The 22,675-nt window shown below is 60.4% G+C and overlaps 3 protein-coding genes across 9 annotated transcripts in view; 2 read left to right on the top strand and 1 right to left on the bottom strand.

Annotated features, from left to right (window-relative positions):
• The first annotated feature begins 2,824 nt into the window (after window positions 1-2,824).
• On the top strand, window positions 2,825-8,866 carry LOC134521101 (tumor necrosis factor ligand superfamily member 10-like). Its single transcript, XM_063347203.1, has 5 exons — window positions 2,825-3,125; window positions 5,919-6,065; window positions 6,359-6,395; window positions 6,835-6,942; window positions 7,210-8,866. The coding sequence occupies exons 1-5, from the start codon at window positions 2,889-2,891 to the stop codon at window positions 7,650-7,652; spliced, it is 972 nt and encodes a 323-aa protein (XP_063203273.1). The 5' UTR covers window positions 2,825-2,888; the 3' UTR covers window positions 7,653-8,866.
• Window positions 8,403-11,884, top strand: LOC134520846 (unconventional myosin-XV-like). The gene is made up of 3 exons (XM_063346712.1): window positions 8,403-8,646; window positions 9,027-10,336; window positions 10,705-11,884. Exons 1-2 carry the CDS (start codon window positions 8,403-8,405, stop codon window positions 10,067-10,069), a joined length of 1,287 nt encoding a protein of 428 aa, XP_063202782.1. The 3' UTR covers window positions 10,070-10,336; window positions 10,705-11,884.
• Window positions 11,885-16,796: 4,912 nt separating this feature from the next.
• LOC134520499 (H(+)/Cl(-) exchange transporter 5) overlaps window positions 16,797-22,675 on the bottom strand; it is a 40,720-nt gene continuing 34,841 nt past the window's right edge. For all 7 annotated transcript variants that reach the window (XM_063345932.1, XM_063345933.1, XM_063345930.1 and 4 more), the window contains 4 exons: window positions 22,003-22,189; window positions 20,175-20,573; window positions 17,987-18,203; window positions 16,797-17,171 (listed from right to left, as the gene is read on the bottom strand). In XM_063345932.1, coding sequence (XP_063202002.1) covers window positions 17,081-17,171; window positions 17,987-18,203; window positions 20,175-20,573; window positions 22,003-22,189 — 894 coding nt within the window. In that variant the 3' untranslated portion in view covers window positions 16,797-17,080. The remainder of the gene's footprint in view (window positions 17,172-17,986; window positions 18,204-20,174; window positions 20,574-22,002; window positions 22,190-22,675) is intronic.

Genomic DNA, 22,675 nt, shown 5'->3' with positions numbered 1-22,675 from the left:
GAGCGAGGGTCAGGAGGAGGGACACGAGCACAAACGCCAGGCTGAGGAGCGAGGAGAGACCCAGTGCCGACCCCGCAGGCAGCCCTCACCCCAAAACGGGCATCTGCTCCAGGAGAAACGTGGGGCAGGGAGGGCAGGGCGAGTCGCCACCGCATGGCCGCCGGCCCCTCTCACAACGTGTCCTACGCAAAAGCCACCTCCAGCCTCCAGGTGCCCTCCCTGGGTGCTCCGTAGCCCTGTGCTGGGGAGCAGCACCCGCGTGATGGGTATGAGCCCCTCCAGAGACAGCACCCACTGCCAGGAACGGCCACGGGCCACCGAGAGTGGCTGCGGCCACAACCAGACCGAGGGCGATTGGGAAAGGAGAAGGAAGGGGGACCAGGGGTCGCTCCCCGCACGCGGGCACCGCCTGGGTTCACAGGCAGGATTGCTCCAAATCGGGCAGCAGAAAAGGCAGAACCTGCCTGAGCCTTTGCCATGCTCTGCCCCACGCTCGGACAACAGGGCCACCCACGGCCCTCCCCGCACCCCGGGTGGTGGCTGCCTTCGGGGCTGCGCGGGGGGACCCGCTCTCGGCCCCCAACATCCTCCACCAAGGGCCGTCTCCCCCGTGTCCCCGGGGAGGGAACCCCAGACGCCATCCTCCCCCCGACCCACGCCCCAAACGGGCAAAGAGCTGGGCAGTGCCGCACGGCCAAGGACAGGGACACCGTCCGGAACGGGGGACAAGACCACGTAAGCAGGAAAGCAGGACTGGAAAGGTGCTTGAGTGGTTTTTCTTCAAGCTCCTGCCCCGGCAGCTGAGGGACAGGACAATTCCTTCCCCCCGCCTCAAGCCCAAGGCAATCAGGGACCTGAGAGGGAGTTGCTGCTTCCCCCCAGCCCCACAAATCATTCAAAAGAGAAACTGGAACGGCTCTTTCCCTTTTAATTAGGTGGTACCTGTGAATAGCCGCCCTCTCCTGCCCGTGTGTCTGCCGGGGCTCCCCGCAGGGACCTGCTCTGCGCGAAGCCAGGGGGAGGCAAGAGGGTTCCGCGGAGGAGACAGTGCCATTCCCGGCAGGCAGGATGCGAAGCGGGGAAAGTTCCTTTTTTAAAAGAAAAAAAAAAATGCCCTTCATTGCATGCGAGCGCAGGAGAAGCAAGCCACTGGTGAGCCACTTCTTCCTTCCAGCTCCCCCCGTCCCCCAGGCTGGGGGGTGACACCCGCTCTGCACGACCCAGCCCAGAAAGTCCAGGCTTAAGGGCCAAATCCTGAGCCGATGTTACGACTGAAATATCCCTGAGGGTTTTGAGCCCCTCAAGGGTGAAGGCTCAGCCTGGCAGGGCTTTGGGTCACAGCTCCCACGCGGGGAGAGCAGCAGGAGCTGGGGACGCAGCTGGGGACCCCCGTGGCACGCGGGGAGGTCAGCCCTGCTCGGCTCGGAGCAGCCCTGGCCTCGTGGCCACTTCTCTGTGGCACGTCCCCGTGGCTGTGGCACGTCCCCGTGGCTGTGGCACGGAGCTATGTCCCAGCCCAGGGAGGGCTGCAAGCCCAGATTTCTGGGGATGGGGTGGGCCACCGGGCAGCCATCTCCATTGCGGGGCTCACTGGGCTCCCAATTCCCGGTCCCTGTTTCCCCGTCAACCCCAAATCGCCCCCAGCAGCAGGCTGGGGTCAGCAGGGCTGCCGCGGGGTTGGGTGGAGGCAGACGCTTTCCCACGCCCCATCCTTAGAGGAAAGGGAGTGGTTCTGGGGGGACCAAAGTGCTCCTGGGTTGTATCAACATCTCGCGTCCATTTCAGAGGGAAAAGCACGAGAAGCCGCGGACTCACCTGACCGCGGGGCGGCTGTCGCAGTCCTCGGGTAACAGCCCTTTCTCCAGCCTTTCTGTTTGCTTTCCAAACAACTCCACATCTCGGCTTCAGAGCGACTGGGACCTCTGCCCACCCGCAGGACGGAGCGTGGGGCTCAGCACCCAAATGCCACCCAGGGTGGGCTCTGGGCACATTCCCCACCCTGGGCAAGGCTCTGGGAGATGCTCAGCAGTAGTTGACCGACTTTCTGCAAACCTTTACCTGTCTGAGCTTCTTGGGGTGGCCAGCTGAGCCCTGGCCAGGCCTGGTGGCCCAGTGCCCCACAGGGATGTGTGGCCCATTACCTAAACCTGTGTCAGCTCATCATTAGGGAATCACAGACTGGTTTGGGCTGGAAGGGATCCTAAAGCCCACCCAGTGGCACCCCCTGCCCTGGGCAGGGACACCTCCCACCAGCCCAGGTTGCTCCAAGCCCCGTCCAACCTGGCCTTGAACCCCTCCAGGGATGGGGCAGCCACAGCTTCTCTGGGCAACCTGGGCCAGGGGCTCACCGCCCTCAGTGTAAAAACTTCCGGCCTTATATCTAGTCTAAATCTCCGCTCTTTCAGTGGAAAACTGAAAGTCCCATGGCTCCCCTCCCTGCTCCAGAGTCCCTCCCCATCTCTCCTGGAGCCCCTTTAGGGACTGGCAGGGGCTGGAAGGTCTCCGCGGAGCCTTCTCTTCTCCAGGCTGAACCCCCCCAGCCCTCTCAGCCCTCCAGGTCGCTCCCCCCCAGCCCTGCGACCTCCTCCCCTCAGCCCGGGGGGGTTCTGTCCGCCCGCACCCGGGTGTCCCCAGCCCCGTGTGACCACCCCCCGCTGCCCAGTGGGTCGGGGGGACACACACACAACCCCGTCCCCGCCTCCCGCTGCCGACGGGACACGGTCCCCCAGCCCCGGGGCCGCGCTCGGGGGTGGCCGGGGAGGTCCCGCCCCTCGATCCCCCCCCTCCTCGGTCCCGCCCCCGGCCCGTCCCCGCCCCTCGGCCGGTCCCTCCCGGCCCCGTCGGAGCGCGGCGGGCGCGGGGCAGCGGCAGCCGGGGCGGGCCGGGCCATGGCCCCGCACCAGCCCAGCGCCGGGCCCTTCCTGCGCTCCGACAGCGGCGGCTCCGACACCCCCATGCTGCCGGAGGGTCCCGACCCCGCTCCCGGGGCCGGCGGGGCGCGGGGGGGGCGGCGGCGGCGGCGCTGCGGGCCCCTGTGGGGCAGCGTGGCCGTGATGGCCATCCTCGCCCTGCAGATCGCCTCCACCACCGGCCTCTTCGTCTACTTCACCATGGCCATCTCCAAGGTGAGCTTTGTCCTGCGACCCCCGACTCACACCCCCCACCCCCCCCCACCTCCTCCCCGGGGGGCCGGGAACGGCGCGGGGGGTGGGGGGGGCTGCACCCCCCGGAGACCCGACGGCTGCGGGGGGGCTCTGCCCGCTCCCCGCTCCGGGCTGCCCCGCCGCCGGTCCAGATGTGGAGGCGGAGGGGAGGGGAGGCGGGGGGGGGGGGGGGGCACTGCCCCGAGCTCCGCCCCCAGCGGCCGATCCAGATGTGGGGTGGGGGGTGGACACGGTCCCCGGCCCCCCCGGGAGCCGCGGATCCAGATGTGGGGTGGGGGGGTGGACACCGGCCCCGGCTCCGCCCAGAGCCGCGGATCCAGCTGCGGAGAGACGGAGCCTTTGTCCTGGGCTCCGTCCGCAGCTGAGGGTCCGCACTGGGAGGGGGGGCCCTGCCCTGGTGTCCCACCAGAGTCTGCAGCTCCCGCTGGGGATGTTGGGGGGCTGCCCTGGGCTCTCAGGCCCTGTTTGCCCCCGGTTCCTACTTCATCCCCCCCCCGCCCCCTCCTTTCCCACCCCACCCCCCTCCATTGCCATCCCACCCCGGCTCCAGGACAGCTGAATCCTCTTCACCCCGTCCCGGAGATGCTGGAAGTGGCCCGGCTGGGAAACCCCCCCCATCCCAGCAGCTCTCGAGTGCTCGCTCCGGCTTAATCGCACGAAACGACCGTATCCAGCCATTCCCACCTCCCCGCAGCAGCGTCGCTCCTGCCAAACCCTTCCCAAACTCAGACGTGACGGGCCTGATCCTGCTAACAGCCCCCCCCCCCCCCCCCAGCAGCGATCCCTGCGCAGGGAGAGTCGAGGAGGGGAAAACACCAAGCGGGAGACTCTGCTGCGGGAGAGGGCAGCCGGTGCCCGTCGTCCCCGCTGCTGGGGGGGCCCAGCAAGAAGAGGGCCCCACAGTGCCAAGCATTGCACGAACCCACAACAGAGGCGGGGGGGCAGGAAGGAGGAAGCCCCGGCCGTGGGTGCAGGAGGAACCGCCTGTCTGGTGCCCGGCGGAGCATCCTTTGGAGCAGACAAAGCTCTGGTCTTTGTTTCCATCCCCAGATCCCATGTGGTGCCCGCTGTGAGGGACTTAGATGAAAAGCCTGCGAGAGGAGGGGAATGCGGGATGGCAGAGCCCCAGGGAAGGGCTGAAGGCAGGAGAAAACCCCTTAAATCGCCCTCTTTGGGCTGATTTCAGAGGCTCCTCGCTGGATCCCCGCATGGGACCTGTGCTGGGGATAGTCAGAGCTCAGCATCTCCAGGGACACTGGATCACTGGGCATGGCCGCCTGCCTCACCCCCTGCCGGGGGTGATTCCCATGCCTCCAGTTTTACAAAGCTTTCCCAGTTTCTCCTTAATTTAAAGAGCCCACCCAGCCCAAGGTCCCCAGGAGGGAGACGGAGGTGGCGGGGGGGGCGGGGTGTCCCCTGCGGGGGGAGAGGCGCTGGTGGGACGTGCAGCCTCTCGCAGGGAGCTTCATCAAGGCAATTAGCGGGGTCAGGCGGTGCCGGGCGGTTGTTAGGACGCAGAGGGACGAGGCGCATGGCTGCGGTCCCTACGCTGGGGACGTGCCACCACCTTAGCGGGAGGGGTCGGAGGAGGGATGACCCCAGTTGTGTGGGCACGTGCCATAACTAGTGCTCCTGGCGTAATTAGTGCTCCTGGCGTAATTAGTGCTCCTGGCAGCTCGGAGGAGCTGCTCGCGCGGGTGCTGCCTGAGCACGCAGGGGCTGGAGGTGGCTGAGCCCCAGGTGATGATGTGGCCAAGCCCGAGGACTCCTGGGTTCTGTCCTGGGATCTGGGAATGACCCCGGTGATAGAGGCAGGGTGGTCAAGGTGTTAATTCCCAGCTCCCGGCCCGCTGATCTCAGGGCAGTGTCCCATCCGTGCCTCAGTTTCCCTGCACAGCCACACAGTGGGGTGAGGCCCGCTGGCCAGCCGTTGCCTGCCCCCTGCTATGACACCAGGGCCGGAGCCGAGCCAGGACAGCCCTGGGACAGCCTGGGAAGGGGCAGCAGCCGGCGTCACACGGAGGGAGGGTTTCCCAGCCTGGACCAGGAGCCGGCACAGGCTGGAAAGTGTCCCAAGCTCTGCTGGGGCCGACACAGCCCCCGGGCACCCAGGGTCGTGGCGCCGGCCGGCACAGCTGGGCAGTGGAGGGGCAGAGCTGCGGGAGGGCTTAGTTTTGGGGTTTGCAACCCCAGTTCGGGTCGGGAAAGCACGTTTAGAGGCGGAGAAGCAGGAGGAGCGCGGTCCAGGCTGCCTGGGCACGTCCAGCCGCAGCTCTGCCCTCCTGCCAAGCCTCCCGGCACCACCGCTGCCCCGCAGCTGGGAGCTCCTCGCTCAAACTGGGGCTGGGTTTTGCTGCCCGAGAAGCCTCGTTCCCCCCGGGGCTGGGGCGGAAGAGGCGGAGGAGATGGAGAAGGGGAAACGCGGGTTCTTTTTCTGTACCTGGTGCTCGGCAGCTTGCGAGAGTCCTCGAGTCTCACCTCCCCCTCGCGCTCGGGGCTGGAACTCCGCGAGTGTTTCCCGAAGAGCTGGGAGGAGCAAGGATCCCTTCTGCCGGGGCCCACAGGAGGACAAGATGGGATTCAACCTGCCCAATCCGCAAAAAAACACAGATTTTTGGCAGAACTTGGCACCCACCCAGCCTCCTGCCACCTAGCCCCGTGCCAGCACGGGACACCCCGTGGGTGTTTGCGTCCCCGGGCCCCGCGAGCCCCTGGCCCGCTGTGACGCGGGGGTGTCCCGTGTTTGTGTTCCAGCTCAAAGCCCAGGTGCCGGGGAGCGCGGAGGAGCTGCGGTGCCTGCAGGTCCTCAATCGGCAGCAGGAGGGCTCCAGCCTGGAGGAGCTGATCAGCAACCAGTCCTGCCTCAAGCTGGCCAACACCATCAAAGCCTACGTGGCCACGGTGAGCCCGGACCCGCCGGCTTTGGGGATCGGGGGAGGATGGGGCAGCCGATGGGAGAGCTCCTGTCTGCCTCCCTGCCTCAGTTTCCCCATCGGCCTCGCTGCGGGGGGGGTGGCAGAGGGCGATGGCGGGGTGGGTTAAGAGGGGAGCGGAGGAGGGGGCTGCAGCGAGGAGCTGGTGGAGGAGCCCAGCCTGAAAGTCAAGGTCATGAAGGCGAGGAAGAGGAGCTGGAGCGCGGGGAACACCCGCGTCACCTTTAACCGCGGGGCTGTTTCTCTTCTCTGACGGTCCAGGTGACGGAGAATGTCATCCGCCGGAGCGCGGTGAAGGGTGAGTGCCGGGGTAGCGGCCGGGCAGACGGCGCCGCGGTCCACGTGCCCAGGGCTCGGCGTGCGGCCGGGGGTGCCAGCAGCCCGGGGGGGCTCGGGGGCTCCTGGGGCAAACTCCGCCGGGCGCCGCGCTGGGGCAGGAGAGGGGGGAGCGAGGACTGTCCCGCCGGGCGGGTGAAGGGCACAGCGTCCCCAGGGAGCGGGCTGGAGGGACGGCCGTGTGTGTCTGTCTGGAGTCCGGGGAGCCAGGGCCACAGGGGACAGCACAAAATGTTAGATAATGATTGACTAGACATTTCCATCCCCAAATAACCCCCCTCTTCACCGGGTCAGTGGGGCATTTCCCTGCCCCGCTCGCTCTGAGGACCTGCTCTGCCGGGACGGGGCTGGGCGTCCCCGCGCTCTCCGTCCCCTACAGCCCTGTGTCCCTTTCCTTGCAGAGGCCCGGCGGAGCTACTTCAACGCCTCAGAGGGGCAGGTTCCTCCCAAAACGGCCGGCAAACCCTCGGCACATCTCACCCTCCGCCCGCAGAGCCTGGCCCAGGGTGGTGAGTCGGGGAGCGCCGCTGGGCACCGCGGGTTTCCGAGCTGGGAGCAGGGGAAAGGTGTCACCCAAAGGGCAGGGACCAGGGCGGGAGGATGCGTTTGGTGGCAGATGGGGACATGTTTCTCCTGTCCAGCCCAAGACCGCCTTCTCCACTCCTCCAAGCTGGATGAAGCGGGAGAGAGCTCCAGCCACCCCCTCCCTCTCTCCTGACCTGACGGGTGCTCCCCAGAGCATCTCGCTGCCCTCAGTGACCCTTCCTTCTCCCCAGGCAACTCCAAGCGCTTCGGGAACCTCTCCCAGTCCTGCCGCCACGCCATCGCCCGCTGGGAAGACAGCACCATCCACTCCCACCTGCAGAACATCACCTACCGGGACGGCCGGCTGCGGGTCAACCAGGCGGGCAAGTACTACGTCTACTCCCAGATCTATTTCCGCTACCCCAGCGACGGGGCCGGCGCCCGCGTCTCCGTCCCCCAGCTCGTCCAGTGCATCAACTGGAAGACGTCCTACAGCCAGCCCATCCTCCTGCTCAAGGGGGTCGGCACCAAGTGCTGGGCGCCCGAGGCGGACTACGGCCTCCACGCTCTCTACCAGGGCGGGCTGTTCGAGCTGAAGGCTGGCGACGAGCTCTTCGTCTCCGTCTCCTCCTTGGCCATCGACTACAACGACGCGGCCGCCAGCTACTTCGGGGCCTTTCGGCTCGACCTGTGATGGCCGCCTCCGCCTCCCGCCTCCCCGCTGCTCCCGGGGCGGCAGCTTTCCAAACCGGACAACAGCCGAACGGCCGGGGAATGCCAGGCGCGGGGTCCGTGCCAGCGTGCCTTGTCCCTCGCAGCGAGGGACGAGCCAGAGGAGGGCACGGGGGATGGCTGCCCGCAGGGACTCGCAGTGCTCGGTGCCATTCCATCCAGCCAGGAGGAAGCCCACCATCCGGGAAGGGTCTCCGAGGGCCTACAAAGAGACATGCACAGGGGGGGACATCCCGGCCCCGGGGGCACATCACCTCCCTGGCTCCTGTCTGAGCAAATGGAGAGGGGTAGCACCGAATGTGTCCCTGCTGCAGGAGAGGCACTGGGGTCACAGCGGCCGCTGCCAGACAAAGCATCCCCGTGGCAGAGGGACCCTCAGCCAGTCTGAGCCCACGGCTGGCAGGGACAGAGCCGGCCAGCCCGGCTGCGGGGTGCCGGGACAGACGCCGGGGTTGGAGAGCAGCGGCACGGCGAGCACGGGCACGGGGGACAGCCCGCAGGGATGAGGCAGCTCCAGCGTCATCTGGAAAAGAGCGAAGGAGTTTCAGTCTGGGCTCATTAGAGTCCTGGAGCGACGCCATGCAGCGATGCCAGCAGTCAGTTTCAGGTCAAAGAGCGGGACCACGACGCTGGAGTCGTCACCAGCCCAAGCAGCCGCTCCCAGGCACGTGGCAGAGAGCCGCATGTTGCCCGAGCCGAGCTGCGCGGGACCATGGGCCCGGGAGCTCGCCGTCGCACCTCCCCGTCGCTCCTCACCCAGCATCTCCTCCCTCAGGGTTTTTGGTCCTCCCAGCCCCACCGGGCCAGCGCGGCCACCCGCTTGCTCGCACCTGCAGCCCCGGCCGTGGTTACCCTGCAGGATTTCAACTCCGGGGTGAGCCCCGGCGGCGGCAGCGCAGGACACAGGAGGGACGAGAGCGTCCCCTCGCTGTTAAGGGCCGTGGCGGATGGAAGAGGTGGGTCCAGGCAGGGCAGAGCGTGGACAAGCGGCTCAGCCCACGGACGCGGGGCTGGACACAGCCCCCTTTGTAATTCCCTGCGTACCCGCGGTATCGTATTGAGCCTGTTGGTGTGTGGGGACAGGGCGGCAGCTCCCACGAAGGATGCAAGTCCCTCCCCGCTCCCGGCACGGCTCGGGGGGGCTCTCAGTGCTGGGTCAATAAAGCCTGTACTCCAGCACTGCTCTCCCTCCTCTTTGCATCAGGCACCCCAGGGCTGCAGCCACGGTGCTGCACGAGCCCACCCTAAGCTGGGCTGGTAGCCACGCTCGGCTGGCACGCTGCAGGGACCCCTCCTGTAGCTCAGCCCCCCCCCTTTTTCCCTGTCCTTGCCCCAGCAGAGGTGCAGTTCCCCCCCGAGGCTGCCTCCAGCCTCCCCCCCTGCCTGGGCAGAGTCCGTCCCCGGCGGCGCTGGGATGCCGGGATGCCGCGGAGCCGCCCGGGTGCGGTGCCGGGGGGCCGGGCTGGTGCGGTTCCCAGGAGCTGTGGCCCCGAGAGCTGCGGCAGAGCCCAGCCGAGGCTGCGGGCGATAACCGGGTCCTGCCTCGTCTTGCGGCGGCAGCGCTTCCGAGGCTCCGCCGCCTCTCCCGGACGGGTGCCCGGGGCATTCCCAGGGAGACGCGCTCCTGCTCCTGAGCCAGCGCCTTCCTCTCTCTGGGAGCAGGGGCTGCTCCTCCACCAGCTCCGGCCCCACTCCTCTTCCTCCCCTGCTGCTCCGGCAGCTCTCGGGGGCCACATCTCGCCCAGCTGCCTGGGGGGGGTCCTGGTGCTGCTCCTCCTCTCTCCGCTTTGGGGTCACCAAGCCCAGCCCAAGGCGCAGCTGAACCCCCCGGTGCTGAGAGGGGCTCGTTCCCCATCACGCCGTGGTGGGGCAGGGGCAGCTCTTTGCCCCTGCTGTCTGTCCCTCAGCTTTCCAGGCCTGAGCCCCCCCCTGCATCCTCGGCTGGGGCTGGGAGCCGGTGCCAGGTGGCTCCCACGTCCCATCATCCCTAAAACACGCCAGGACCCACAAACAAACTCCCCCCTTCCAAAACCACCTTTGAAATGGTCCCTTTTTCTTCCACCTCTCAGTCCTCCTGCTGCTTTCTCAGCCACCTTGGTGAGCATCAACAGGAGCCCGGCTCCCAGGGCTCTCAAAATCCTTACCGACCACAAACCTCCCCCCCAGGGGCACCCAGCTCATCCTGACCCCGCGTCCCAGCCCTCGGCAAGGCTGGCTCCTGCCTGCTCGCTCGGACGCGGGCCCTGGCTGTTCTCAGTTTGCCGCCGATGGACAGCCCTGAAGACAAGATCAGCCCCACGGCCACAAGTGCGACACCCTCGGAAACGGAGCCTTTTCATTTCAGGGAGCGAACCCAGCTCAGCCCTTTCTCCGAGCTGAGAGCTCCTTGACACATTATGCAGAGATTTTTTTCAGGAATACCTGCCCACCGGCCTGGAGGCGTGACGAGGACGGGGGAGTCTTTAGTCAACCTGCTGGCCCTCACCACCTTGGGGTTCTGCAGCTGCCGGGGATGGAGAAAGCGGTTGGAGTCAGGCAATAACCTTTCTCGAGTGCTCACTCTTGAAGCCTCCGTGCCCCCATTTCCCCACTCGTAGGAGATGCCTAAAGGATGGGGGTCTTTGTAAAAGGCTGCGAGCCCCACAGGTCAGAGCGCAGGGGAGGAGCTGAACCTCACAGGGCTGGGGGGGTTTACAGGAAAGCTGGGGAGGGACCCTGTGAGGAGGTGGAGTGACGGGATGAGGGGGAAGGGTTTTCCACTGAAAGAGGGGGGATTTAGACTAGATATAAGGCCGGAAGCTTTTACACTGAGGGGGGTGAGCCCCTGGCCCAGGTTGCCCAGAGAAGCTGTGGCTGCCCCATCCCTGGAGGGGTTCAAGGCCAGGTTGGCCGGGGCTTGGAGCCACCTGGGCTGGTGGGAGGTGTCCCTGCCCAGGGCAGGGGGTGCCACGGGGTGGCCTTTAAGGTCCCTTCCCACCCAAACCATTCTGATTCTGTGATTTCTGGTGGCACAGACACCACCAGGCAACGACCTCGGCCACTCTCTGGCATGGACCTGACACCCAAAAGCCCAGGTGTGTATACGTACGCACGGCGTTTGGCACAGCAGAGTATGGAGTAATGGCTGGCGCGTTCCCGGGGACGTCACTCTGCCCTGCCGGGATTCCTCCCCGCCGCTGTGAGGGCAGAGCGGGGGCGATGCCGGGGAAGACGTGTGGTTTCAGGGAAAGGGATGGGTGCTAAACCTGGGTGCCAGCAGGCCAGTCACCACACTGCTCCCGCCCTGAAAAAGCGGTGAAAAAGCCTCTCCCTTGCCAAAGGCACCGGATCAGCCCGCGCGATTGCGGGGGGGGGCCTGTCCTGGCCTCTGCCAGCACGACGGCTTAGACTAGATACGAGGAAGGAATGTTTTAGGCTGAGGGTGGTGAGACCTTGGCCCAGGTTGCCCAGAGAGGCGGGAGATGCCCCAGCCCAGGCTGACGGGGCGCTGAGCAACCTGAGTCGAAGGCGTCCCTGCCCGTGGCAGGGGGCTGGAGCAGATGGCCTTTAAAGGTCCCTTCCAACGCAAACTATTTTATGATTCTATGACGTCTGCCAAGCTCAGAACCACACAATAATAAAAAAAATCAATCACCGAAACCGAAAGCTGCTGCAGTTCCCCGGGGCCCCTCGTCCCGCCAGAAGCCGCCCCTGCCCTTCCTCCTGCTCTGCCAGAGACGGGGCGACACGGCGGGGGGCGGGGGGCGCGCAACCGCGGCTCTAATAACATTTTCAGGTTGACCTTATTTCTGCTGGCGGGGATTTGATCTGGACACACGCCGCTTCCCTGTAGTCGCTGCCACAGGACCCTCTTATCTCGGCCGCCGCCAAGCTCGGCTTTCAACGCTGCGCAGCCGAGCACGCAGCCAGCGCAGGGCGTTCACAGCCCCGGCCGTGCCGCCCTTTGTCTCCAAATACGTTCAGGGGCCGAAATCTCTTTTCTCCCCCCCCCCCCTTCTGTTGTTATTAGCCGGTTCATCGCTACAGCCAGGTCTTTTGTTCCCTTCCAAACAAGAGCTCGTTTTACTTTCAAGTCCTGAGCCCAGAACCAGTTCGCAGCGGGAAGGAGGAAATCCACACTGAAAAACACGTCAACACCCCAGGAAATCATTTCTTGGGACATTGTAAATAAAGCGTTCAAAGAAAGCAAGCCCGGGGTTGTGACCCCGCTATCACGTACGCGCCCGCCGCCGCTGGCACCCGCCGCTCTGCCCCGGGGCACCTCGGGACATCTCGCCCAGCACCGCCCTCCCCAAAGCATTAAATCAGCCTGAAAAAGAGGAAAACAAAACACAGCGAATCTAATTCCTTCGGCAAGGATTCAAACAGCTGGAAGGAGGCGGGATGCTCGTTAAACCGATGGGAAAACATCGCTGCTGCGATGTGAGCGAGCGGAGGAGCCCAGCTTCCCCCAGCCCGTCCTCGCCGGGTCCCACAGCACCGTCCCCGAACGGCGCAGCCCCCGGGGACGGGCACCGAGGTCCCAGAGGAAAGAACTTGCTTTGAAGAAAGGGAAGGTGATGCCTTGAGGGTGATTTCTCTCCCCTTCCAGAGTGAATTGCCTTTTGCCGCTCAGACCCTGGACTCCAGGCAGCAGTCAGGGCTGCCGGCGTGGCGCAGCCGGTGCCAGCAGTTTGGCCGTCCCTCCCTCCTCACCCGCAGGGACACCACAGCTGGTTCCTGGCACAGTCCCGGCTCCCAGGCCAGCACCGACCCTGCCCCGTTCTGCCCTGGGGACACGCGGAAACAGCCAGGCCAGCCCCAGCTGGGCTCATGGAGCTCACAGACGCAAGACACGCCGGTTTCCCCCTTTATGTCCCCAAGACAGACGAGCTGGAGATACAGAGGAGAAATAATTCCACTTACCTACTGCCTGCAGCGCGGGGGAGGCAGGAGGAGCCCGGCGCCTCACTCGTCCCCTGTCTGTCCAGACAAAGCTGCTGCAGTGACCGTCCCCCTGTACTGGGCACTGGTGAGGCCCCACCTCAAGCGCCGTGTCCAGTTTTGGGTCCCTCACCACAAAAAAAAAGCCATTGAGGTGCTGGAGCGTGTCCAGAGAAGGGCACCGGAGCTGGTGAGGGGTCTGGAGCACAAGTCTGGTGAGGGGCGGCTGAGGGAGCTGGGGGTGTTCAGCCTGGAGAAGAGGAGGCTGAGGGGAGACCTTCTCGCTCTCTGCAGCTCCCTGAAAGGAGGGGGCAGCCAGGGGGGGTCGGGCTCTTCTCCCAAGGAACAGGCCATGGGACAAGAGGAAACGGCCTCAAGTTGCGCCAGGGGAGGTTTAGGATGGACATTGGGGAAAGCGTCTTCACCAAAAGGGTTGTCAAGCACTGGACCAGGCTGCCCAGGGCAGTGGTGGAGTCGCCATCCCTGGAGGTATCTAAAAGCCGGGCAGACGTGGTGCTGAGGGACATGGGCTAATGGTGGGTTTGTCAGTGTTGGGTTGGTGGTTGGACTCGATCAACCAAGGTCCAACTCGATCAACTTAAAGGTCCCTTCCAGCCTGGATGATTCGCTGATTTTGTGTCCCCTTCAAGCCCCAGCACGAGGCTGGGGGAGCTCCAAAGTCAACCCCCCATCTGCCATCCTGCCCTTAAGGCGGCGGGCAGTGGAAGCAGGCACCCAAACCTCTCCCCAGCGACGTACTTCATAACCGGGATATTGCAACGCCCCCGCCACGTCCTGTCCTCTTCTGGGCGAGGGGAGGAGGAGGGTGCCCGAGGGCCCCTCTCGCACGGCCGCAGCCCTGGGGTCAGGAGGTTTAGGAAGAGATGGAAGAGGCAGAGAGAAGGGCTCCAGCTCTGTACCCAGCGCTGCCCCCAACCTCCCTCGCTCAGCTAAGGAGAGCGCAGGCTGGGTGCCATTTATCGAGCACCTGGAGTCTCTCCAGCTCTGACACGTACAACCAGCCGTTCGCTGAAGAGAAACCCCAGGGCTCCTCCTGGAGTCGCTCCGAAGGTAAAGCAATGGAAAAGCAAGAAGCGGATGGGGGAAAACCCTGGGCAGCAGCTCGGGGTGCCCTGGGGAGGGGGAGCCCCTTTCCCAGGCAGCGCCATTCATTAGGGCCAAGGGAGAAAATGCTCGAGTTAAAAAACCTGAGCATGGTCCGTCCCCTGCACAGAATTTTTGATGAAAGATTTGAACGTATTTTTGTAGGAATTAAAGGAACTCAATAAAAGCAGACAGCAAACAGCCAGGGGCTTCTGTACGCCACGTCTCACCGGGGCAGGGCAGGGCAGGGCAGGCAGGGATCCCAGTACGGAGCTACACATCTCTGCCCGCACCAGCCTCGGGTTCTGGGCACGGAGTGTCACCTAATGCAAGAATGACAGTCGGGTAATTTTGCTGCAAGTTTCCCTACACAGAGAACCATGGCTTAGAAACAGGTCCGGAGCTGAAACGAGTGTCCTCCTTACACAGACACCGTTTCCGTGGGTTAATGGGGTCAGGAGGTTTTCACACGCAGACAGAGCAGCTACAGAGTCACGCTCCAAGCAACCCTTTCCACCTTGCCCACACATACCAGACCTCCAGCCACCAAAGCGTGCATCCCCATGCGCGGGAAAATCATCAGTTTCCATACTAAAAAGATGCACAAGTGGAGAGATCTGCTCAAGTGAGAGGCAAAGAAAGGTCCTGTACCATTGCAACGTTTCTTTTACTTGCCCATCGTCACCGGGTTTGGTTTGGCATCGCAAGGACTCGCAATCCTGCCAGTCCCGAGGACTGAGCCTCTCTCAAGCCCAACTCCACCGGGCTTTCCCGCAAAGCCGGGGCCGTTTTCCCACACCCTCACCTTCCTGCGCGGTTTCTCAGCCCAGTCCCCCCAGGACACCTCTCCCTCGCTAAAAAAAACCACAGCGCGGAGCTGGGAGCTTGCCAGCGCTGCTGGGCCGGTGTTTCCCACCACGAGTGCCCCCGTTCCCAGTGCTCCCCAGCACAGATCGGCCGCAGTCCCTCTCTGACAGCATCTCCCTGCCCTGCCGCTTCCCCAGGAGTGGCTGGGATAACCTACCAGCCTGCTGCCGGGCTCCAGCCCGCTCACGGGTTCCCCTTTTGGCACCTCTTGCTTCCCACCAGGCTACTACAGCCTTCCCACACGGAGGAGAGGAACTGGCTCTCATGTATTGCAGATCAAAGTGAAGCAGGGACCGCGTTTGCCAAGCTGGAGCCCTCCTGCGTATTGTAAGGTAAGCAGAAAAGTAGGAAAGAAAAGCTTTGGTCCTTCTAAGGTCCCAAGCCTGCATGCACGGGACGGGATCCCCGGCATCTTCCAGTGCCCACCTCCGCTGGAGGGACCCCAGGGAAGCAGAAGGCAGCAGCTCTTCCCTGAGCTCAGACCCAGACTCACAGAGCATCCATCCGGCCAGAGGGGAACAACCCTCTCCAAAGGGGACAAAAAAAGCATTTAAAGGCAAAGCTTCTGCTGCCAGCCACAGCCGAGGCGGAACGAAGCATTTCAAGTTGTGAGCGACTTTCGGGCGACGCTGCGGTCTCTGTTTCAACTCAGCAACCACCTCCCGCTGTACAAACCCACCCCAGACAGCGTCAAGGCGTTTACTGTCTGAGCAGAAGGTATCCGACCCTTGGCTAACACCTGACTTTGATTCCGCTTTAAGCTACACAAGAATTCAAGACATCACCCCCTCCCTGCCAGGCTGAAGCAGCGGCAGCAGCAACTCGCTGCTGGATGGCCTTGGAAAATAAATAAAGCTGCCTTCTGCTCCAAGCAGAGATGAGGCATTTGGTTACATTTGAGAGAGTTTAAGACCGACCGAGCTTCCAGGCAGCTCTAGCCAGGAGTCCCCACTCCCCCCAGAAGAGGTTTATCGCAGGCAGTATCCTCACGGGGACACCCCACCACCTCCTGCCACCACCCTGGGGCTGCGGGTGCCCAGGCGGGACGAGGGGAGCTGCTGCCACGGCCTCTGCGGCTGAGGCTGGGCCAAGGGCAACACCTGCTCAAGAGCCGGAGGTTCGTCCGTCAGGAAGCACAGCCAGAGCCCTCACTCCGTCACTCTTGGCCGTTACTCAACAGCTTGGCTCCCTTCTGCAGCCGCAGTGGTGAGCCAGAGGCGAGAGGAAGCTCTGCTGCCACCAACGAGCCTCAGCCACGGACCGTAAAGCAACTGAAGCCATGAGGAACAACATCAACCTCCAAAAGCATTCATATACCTTCAAAATTCCAGTAAACGGTCACAGTTTTATTAACAGGAAAATAATTTGATAAGATCTGGGACGGGGACTTGAGGAGCACAGACATGGGACAAGGTAGTTGGCCAACAGTGGTCAGGAAGGGCTTTATTGCATAGTTGTTGGCAAGAGGAGACACCGAGCGGGGCACGTACGTCAAGTGGCAGCGCTGCCAATGCTAGAGCCAGGATCCGGGCCTGAGGAGAGGAGCAGGGAACGGCACCCGCATCCATGTAAACGTCCCGGGCGCAGGGCTCTCCAGCAGGACACCCCCAGCCACCTCCGACACCGCTGACGGAGAAGAGGTCAGTCGTGCAACATCCAACGTGATCAGAGTTTACTGGGAAGGGCAGTGAAGGCGGGCAGTAACTTAGGAGTCAGCCTTCGCAATTTTAATTACACGCTCAAGGGAAATCAAGGAGAAGAAATCCTTAGGCATAGATCTAAAGAAGGGATGGCGATGAGAATACACCGTTAACTCCTTCTGCCTCCTCCTCAGGGTTCTCCCGGCAAGGCAGCATCAGAGTAATTAAATACATTCAACCAAAGATTAATCAAAATAAGCTTCTTCCCAATCAGAATCACTGGGCCCAATTTTAAGGAGATCTGGTCTTCTGGGGGGGTTGTTTTTGTGGACTTTTTACTTCTTTCAACAAAACATCCTCAGCTAACCGATTTCTTTCCCCTCTCCCATTTTGACTTTTTACCAAGTGGCTAATTGGGAATACACCGCCCCTGAGTTACAACCGCGTCCTTCTGCCACCACCTGAAGCTGTGTGCAAAATCATCCTTCTCCTTCACAATTTCTGAAGGTACAGACCTTGTCTTTTCCTCCCCACGTTAGTAACGAGAGTTCAAATAAAATAAGAAGAGGAGATATAATTCTATAGCATTTTGCTTTTACTCCTTCATGGAATCTTTCCAATGCAACTTCACAAAAGCAACGTAAATAAAGTCTTTTTTTCTTCTAAAAAGAAGATTATGTTCCACAGATTATGTAGTGCAATTGGTTATCTGGTAGAAAAAAACATTATCTTCTTCAGCTCCATGGAAGGGAACGCTGAAAACAGTCCCATGGTCTCAATAAAAATAGGAAAGTATATCCAGGATCCTCTATAAAGTTTCTTTTGTGTTGAGCACACAACACCTACTAGTCTGCCTTTAATTGAAGAGTATCGAATCTGGGTCCTGGTTAGCCAGCTGTGCAATGTGCTTTAATACATCCTTTTTGGTAATGATCCCGAGCAGCTTCCTGGAAAGTGAAAACACGTTTTTAGTGCACCACCACCACCACAGAAGGTGTCCCGGCTCTCGCTTGGCTTCACGGCGGGAGATTTTAATTGAAGTGTCTTTTTGGATGACACTCCACGCAAAGCATGGCACTCCCAGGCCCCAACAGAAACTCCATCAGTATTTTACACTAAAAAAGGTAAGGAGGTTATAACGAAGACAAATATTAATAATTATTAACCCCACCTTCTCTGAAAAGACCAACCTGAATGTCTAGCGCTGCATTTTAAGCCCTAGTCTCTCTGTAGTTCTGCTTGCAAAGAGGTGCCGAGAGGGAGGGCAGGAGCTGGGAACGGGCAGAGGCAGGGTCGGGGAGGGACGCCGAGCAGCGCGGCTCCGGCAGAGCTGGAAAGCTCAGCTGGTCCCAGCACACCACGGCAGGGAACAGGGAGAGAACTCCTGCTGGTGCCGCACTTCAGGGAACAGACTGCTCTGCTTTCATCTTTGCCCTCGTTCCTTTCCACCTCACCAACCACACGGTTTCTGCTCCACACCAAAGCGAATTCAAGCAGTTCCACGATACACACGGCCAGATCTGAGGGGAGGCCGTGCGCCCTTTCATCAGTCTTAGACCCGTCACCCCACGGAGCTGTGTCTTTGCTTACAGGCTTTACGTTACTGCTTCCACTGGAAGAGGGTCAGGGGCTTCACGATTGCTGTTTTGCAGCTAACAATCGCTCCAGCTGACGCCCAGTGCTCTGCACTGGAAGGAGGAGGTTGTGACCCAGGCCTACAGACGATCCTGGGACCCCCGGGTTCTGCCTGCAGCGTTCTTACCCGTTGTGAGTGACCAGGCACTGGCGCAATCCCAGCTTGCGGAATATATCCACGACGATTTCCATGGGTGTTTGGTCTGTCACCGTGAAAGGACTGAGGTCCAGGATGCTCCTGAGTTTCAGCATAGAGGGGGAGCTTGGAGGCAGCGGAGGAGAGTGGTCAGTGAAATAAATAATTGAAGTGCTCACAATCCCATCCTGCTTCTTCCGGGCATTTTCTGGAAGAAGAAATATTTTATTAAATATCTTCCCTCCTTTTTCTTTTCTCTCTCTGCCCACACCGGGATGGCCTTAAAGGTCCATCCCTCCTCTTTACCTGCGCTGCTTCTCAAGGCAACCGATGCCCCAAGGAGGGTGTGCTATTTTTATATCCTAATTTCTAATAACTACATCGTAATCTCTAAGGACCCCAAAGTTCCACCCCAGGGGAGAGAGCAGCACACACTTTGCCTAACGTCAAGGCTGCCAGGCATCTCAGCGTCCTGCTCTGGCCAGCAGAATGCAAGTTCTGGAGATCTTTAACTTCCCAGTTTTAAGAGAAGGCAGATGAAATGCTTCGCACTTTTATCAGTCACCCATTCGAGTCCCACGTGGAGTAGCTAAAGAAGGGTTCTTAAGCACTTAACCCACTGGCTCAGGCTGATGGCTGTGACTAGGGTAAAGAATGGAAAACAAGTTCAGGACGTGCCACCCCTCAGATATTTACACTACTGCACTACAGTCCCGCTACACGGGCAGTTGGGGTCTCTTCCCCATTGCAGCTTCCATCGGGTATTTACAGTCCCGGACTCCCTGGGAAGGGGGTCGCCTGGCAGCCCAAACTCCAGGCTGGATATTCGGAGCCGTCTGTCAAAAGCTAAATGGCACCCTGTGGCACACAACAGCCCATTACTGTGCTTATCTTGGGGAAAAGATTACTCTTAACGAGTCCCTGGACACTCAGAACAACACAAATGCAAGAATTTGTGGTCACACCACAAAGCAGCCTTACAGGAGGAAGGCAACGCGCATAATATGATAGTGCCCTTTTTCTGTATTTCATTCCACATCGTTGTAAGCTTTGGCCAGATACTTATCAAGAAGAACAGCAGCAACATTCACGTTATTCACATGCTTCAAAAGAATGTATTGGAAATCCTCAAACTGACACCGAAAACCTACCTTAAAACAGAGAAGGAACGCACGGGGTTGATCCATAGCCAGAGGCAATTTAATGATACAAACTACTCCAGCTCTGCCACGGGACAAAGCTGGCTCAGGACCAAGCCCTCACACCACCCCCACAGAACGTCGTCACGCTTGAGCTAAGGCAGTGCATTCACCCGCGCGCTGGAGAGCACACCGCAGAGCTCAGGCCTCTTCAATCCTTCACCGTCACGCTGTTCCCACCATCGCTGTCTGCTTTAGCGCAGGGTAACCGCCACCCCCAGCCAGCCCTGTCACCTTGCACAGCACCCGCGTGCCCCCCGAGAGCCAGGAGCGGGGATCGACCCGCAGGAGCTAACCAAGCGGAGAGGGGAGATGTGCTCTCGGCTGCACCGGTTCTAAGAAACCTGAGAGCAGGAGAAACCTAAACATGCCCTAAATTGTGATACGGCAATGTTGTTTCCAAAGGAGCTCAGCTCACACCACAGAAATTGTATCAGAGTGATGCCAGGACAGCATTTACCAGGCGTCGCCAGCACCGCACACCACCTGCCTCACAACCACCAACGCACAAGTGAAAGACCAGGCCGGCTTTCAGCGGTGAAGAGAGGTGGAAGTCTTTAACATCAGCACAGATACTTCCAGGTGTGACTCAGAAGTGACCCAATATTCAGCACACAGACCAACCAGACTTTTTCCCCTCATGAAATAAGGTTTGAGGCATTAACCGTTAAGAAAGCTTTCCGTGTCCAGTCATCCGCCAAGTCAGGAAGCCTCAGTCCTTCCTGGCAAGAAGTCCCACGCTTCACAACCGTTCCCTAAGGTTTCTGAATTCAGCAGAGCCACACTAATCGCACCAGGGAGCCACCCTGGCCTTCGCACTCCCTGCATGCGGCCCCCGTGCTGCTCGGGGATGGAGACCAGGTGCCAGAAAGCACAGCCACCATCACTGCCAGGTGTTTAAACTCGTCAAGTAAATTACAGCCAGTGCCATCTGAGGCCTCTAACGGCATCGTTTATCTATGCAGCATCTTGCCTCTTACCAATTGAAATGATGAGGTCTCTCCTGAGGACGAATCCAACAAGCCTCTGGGACTCCCGCGACACCACCACTGGGTAGCCACTGTACGTGGTTTCATTGATGATGGTCTCAACGTCTTCTACGGTCATGCTGTCCTGAGTGATGACAGTCAGAGGAGGATCATTCCTCCGTGGCCTCATTACGTCCATCGCAAGCGTCTTGTGTGAGAACTCTTCCTTGGCTTCCAAGAAAGGGTATCCATTGAGGCGAATATGGGCATCGTAAATGCCTTCCCGCCCAATGGCATCGGCCACCCACTTGCTGGTCATGGCTGCTGCCATCAGAGGAACGATGTATTCCAGTCCACCAGTGAGCTCAAACATAATGACCACTAGCGACACAGTCATTCGGGTCACCCCACCTGCAAACAGAACACAGGAAGACAGATGTCGTGAACATGGAGTTTCAGGGGTTTCCAGGCAGGAGAACTGTTCTGAGGCTTCCATGGCCATCCTCTGCCAACGCATCCGGAAAAGGTCTTGTATCAGCAAGAGCTTGTACTGTTGGATGCCTACATCACATTCAGCATCGCAGTGGAAGCCAGAGACAAGCAGAACAGAGTAGGGAACCAGGCGTCCCTTCCAGAGCATCGTGCCATGGGCTGGCTTACAAGGGTTTGCTACATGTTTTTGAGGGTCTTTCCCTGAACTCTGAAGCAACCCCAAAAGAAGGCTAACTGTCTCGCCTGTTACTTAGCCAGCTGCAAAACAGCCTGGCCGTGCCACAGAGGGGCCTCGTCCACAGCTCCACAGGTGGGTTCAGGAATCGTGACTCTGACAGGCTCTATGCGAAAGGCAAGTGTCATCCTGACATCCTCTGGCTACGAGCACCAGTTCCCTGAGAGCAGGCCCTTCAGCCAGCCTACCTCCCCGTTTGCCGGCTTCCAGCCAGCCACTCTGGCTACTCTTCCTTACGCTTCTGTAGATTTCCAACGCTAAAACAGTTGAGGCGTTTCAAGAGAAAGTAGATGAGTCTTGTTAAATATTGGCATCATTTTTATATAACAGCATTTTGTCTCGGCATATTTTAATTATGCTTTTGAGATTCAAGTCCCAAAGCTACTCCCAAATATTTTAGAGGAGTTTTGCTCCAATAACCATCTCCTGAAGGGGCACATACCCTTTAGTACCGTCCAGTGGCAAACCGAACAGTTAATGAAGTTAATGAAGTGGATCTGTATTTATTTTTCACCAGTCACATGCAAACAAGAGGGTTTATCCCCTGTAAAAAGCCCAAAGATGGGGTTTGGTAGCATGCTTTTATTCTTCCTGAAATGAGAGTTTCTCCTGGCACAGTATAGTAGCCCCCTAAGAGCTAAACACATTATTCTGTGGAGGAGAGGACTGGGAATTACGGTAAAAAATGACGTTCAGTCACGTGCACTCGATTTCTTAAATTCAGCCAAGCAGCAGAAGTGTTACCAAAAACCAGAGCACTTGAAAGAAGAGCTGCACCATAAGATCTAAGGCCAGAACAGGAAGTAAAATGAATTAAAACCCCACGGGAAAATCTAAAGTCCCTGGCCAGGCCCGTTTGTTCTAGTGCTCCGTCAGGAGACTCCCCACTGAAACCCGTCAGTCCAGCAATGGGCTGGTGCTGGCAAAACCGACGCAAACAGGATGAGAACACATTGCACATTCTACTACAAAGCGGTGGAGATGTTCTTGAGATGAAGCCAACTCCCACGGAGAGCGAGAACAGCGGCAGCGTCCCACTGCCACGCGTCTTTACATGGACAACCGGGACCCAAACCAAACCACAGCCTGGACTCCAACATCCACCTCACTTACCCAGACACGCTGCGGCCCCAACCATGGCGTAGAGGCCAGGAGTGATGCAGTCGGCTCCCTGGCTGCACCAGCCGCTGAAGATGGCCCAGTCGTGGTGGTAATAGGCCAGCTGCTCCATGGCCACGCCGAGCAGCCGGCCCGCTATGGCCCCCACCGCCATGCTGGGGATGAAGAGACCCGAGGGGACCTGGGAAAACACACATCGGTAAAGACGCCGTTCCTCAGACATTTCAAAGACCAGTGATGGAAACTCGAAACAGGACTGAGTTAGCGGTTATGCTGAAGGTAAAACCGGCAAAGCTGCCTTGCCCTGTCACCTCTGCCCTTCCTGCACCCTCGAGCTCCAGAGTCCCTGCAACAGTTTGCATTCACTCCTGTCGGAGAGTTAACGAGAGCTTAGTGTGGAACAGCACAAGCCTTTTTCAAAAGCTTATTTCCCAAGAGAACATAACAAAGTTCCACCTGCACACGGGTAACACTCGCCTGTGCCATTCCAACCGCACCAGTACGTGACGGTTGCAGGCAGGGGATTTTCCCTCTCTGTCGGGTTCACATATTGGGAGTGGAGTCGTCGTCCTTCCCTGGCAGACATTCAGACGCCACCGTGAAAGTGCAGGTGCCTGGAATCAGCACACGTGGCACAAGTGCCACCCAGCAGAGCTGCTGCCGGCGG

The sequence above is a fragment of the Chroicocephalus ridibundus genome, chromosome 9 (genome assembly GCF_963924245.1).
Source record: "Chroicocephalus ridibundus chromosome 9, bChrRid1.1, whole genome shotgun sequence".
Lineage (NCBI taxonomy): Eukaryota > Metazoa > Chordata > Aves > Charadriiformes > Laridae > Chroicocephalus > Chroicocephalus ridibundus.
This window is presented reverse-complemented; position numbering and strand designations above follow the sequence as displayed.

Coding starts and splice junctions, on each gene's coding strand:
- LOC134521101 (XM_063347203.1), top strand. CDS start 2,889: ATGGCCCCGCACCAGCCCAGCGCCGGGCCCTTCCTGCGCTCCGACAGC. Junction 3,126..5,918: donor TCACCATGGCCATCTCCAAG/GTGAGCTTTGTC, acceptor TTTGTGTTCCAG/CTCAAAGCCCAGGTGCCGGG. Junction 6,396..6,834: donor CCGCCGGAGCGCGGTGAAGG/GTGAGTGCCGGG, acceptor CTTTCCTTGCAG/AGGCCCGGCGGAGCTACTTC.
- LOC134520846 (XM_063346712.1), top strand. CDS start 8,403: ATGGGCCCGGGAGCTCGCCGTCGCACCTCCCCGTCGCTCCTCACCCAG. Junction 8,647..9,026: donor GGCCGTGGCGGATGGAAGAG/GTGGGTCCAGGC, acceptor TCCTTGCCCCAG/CAGAGGTGCAGTTCCCCCCC.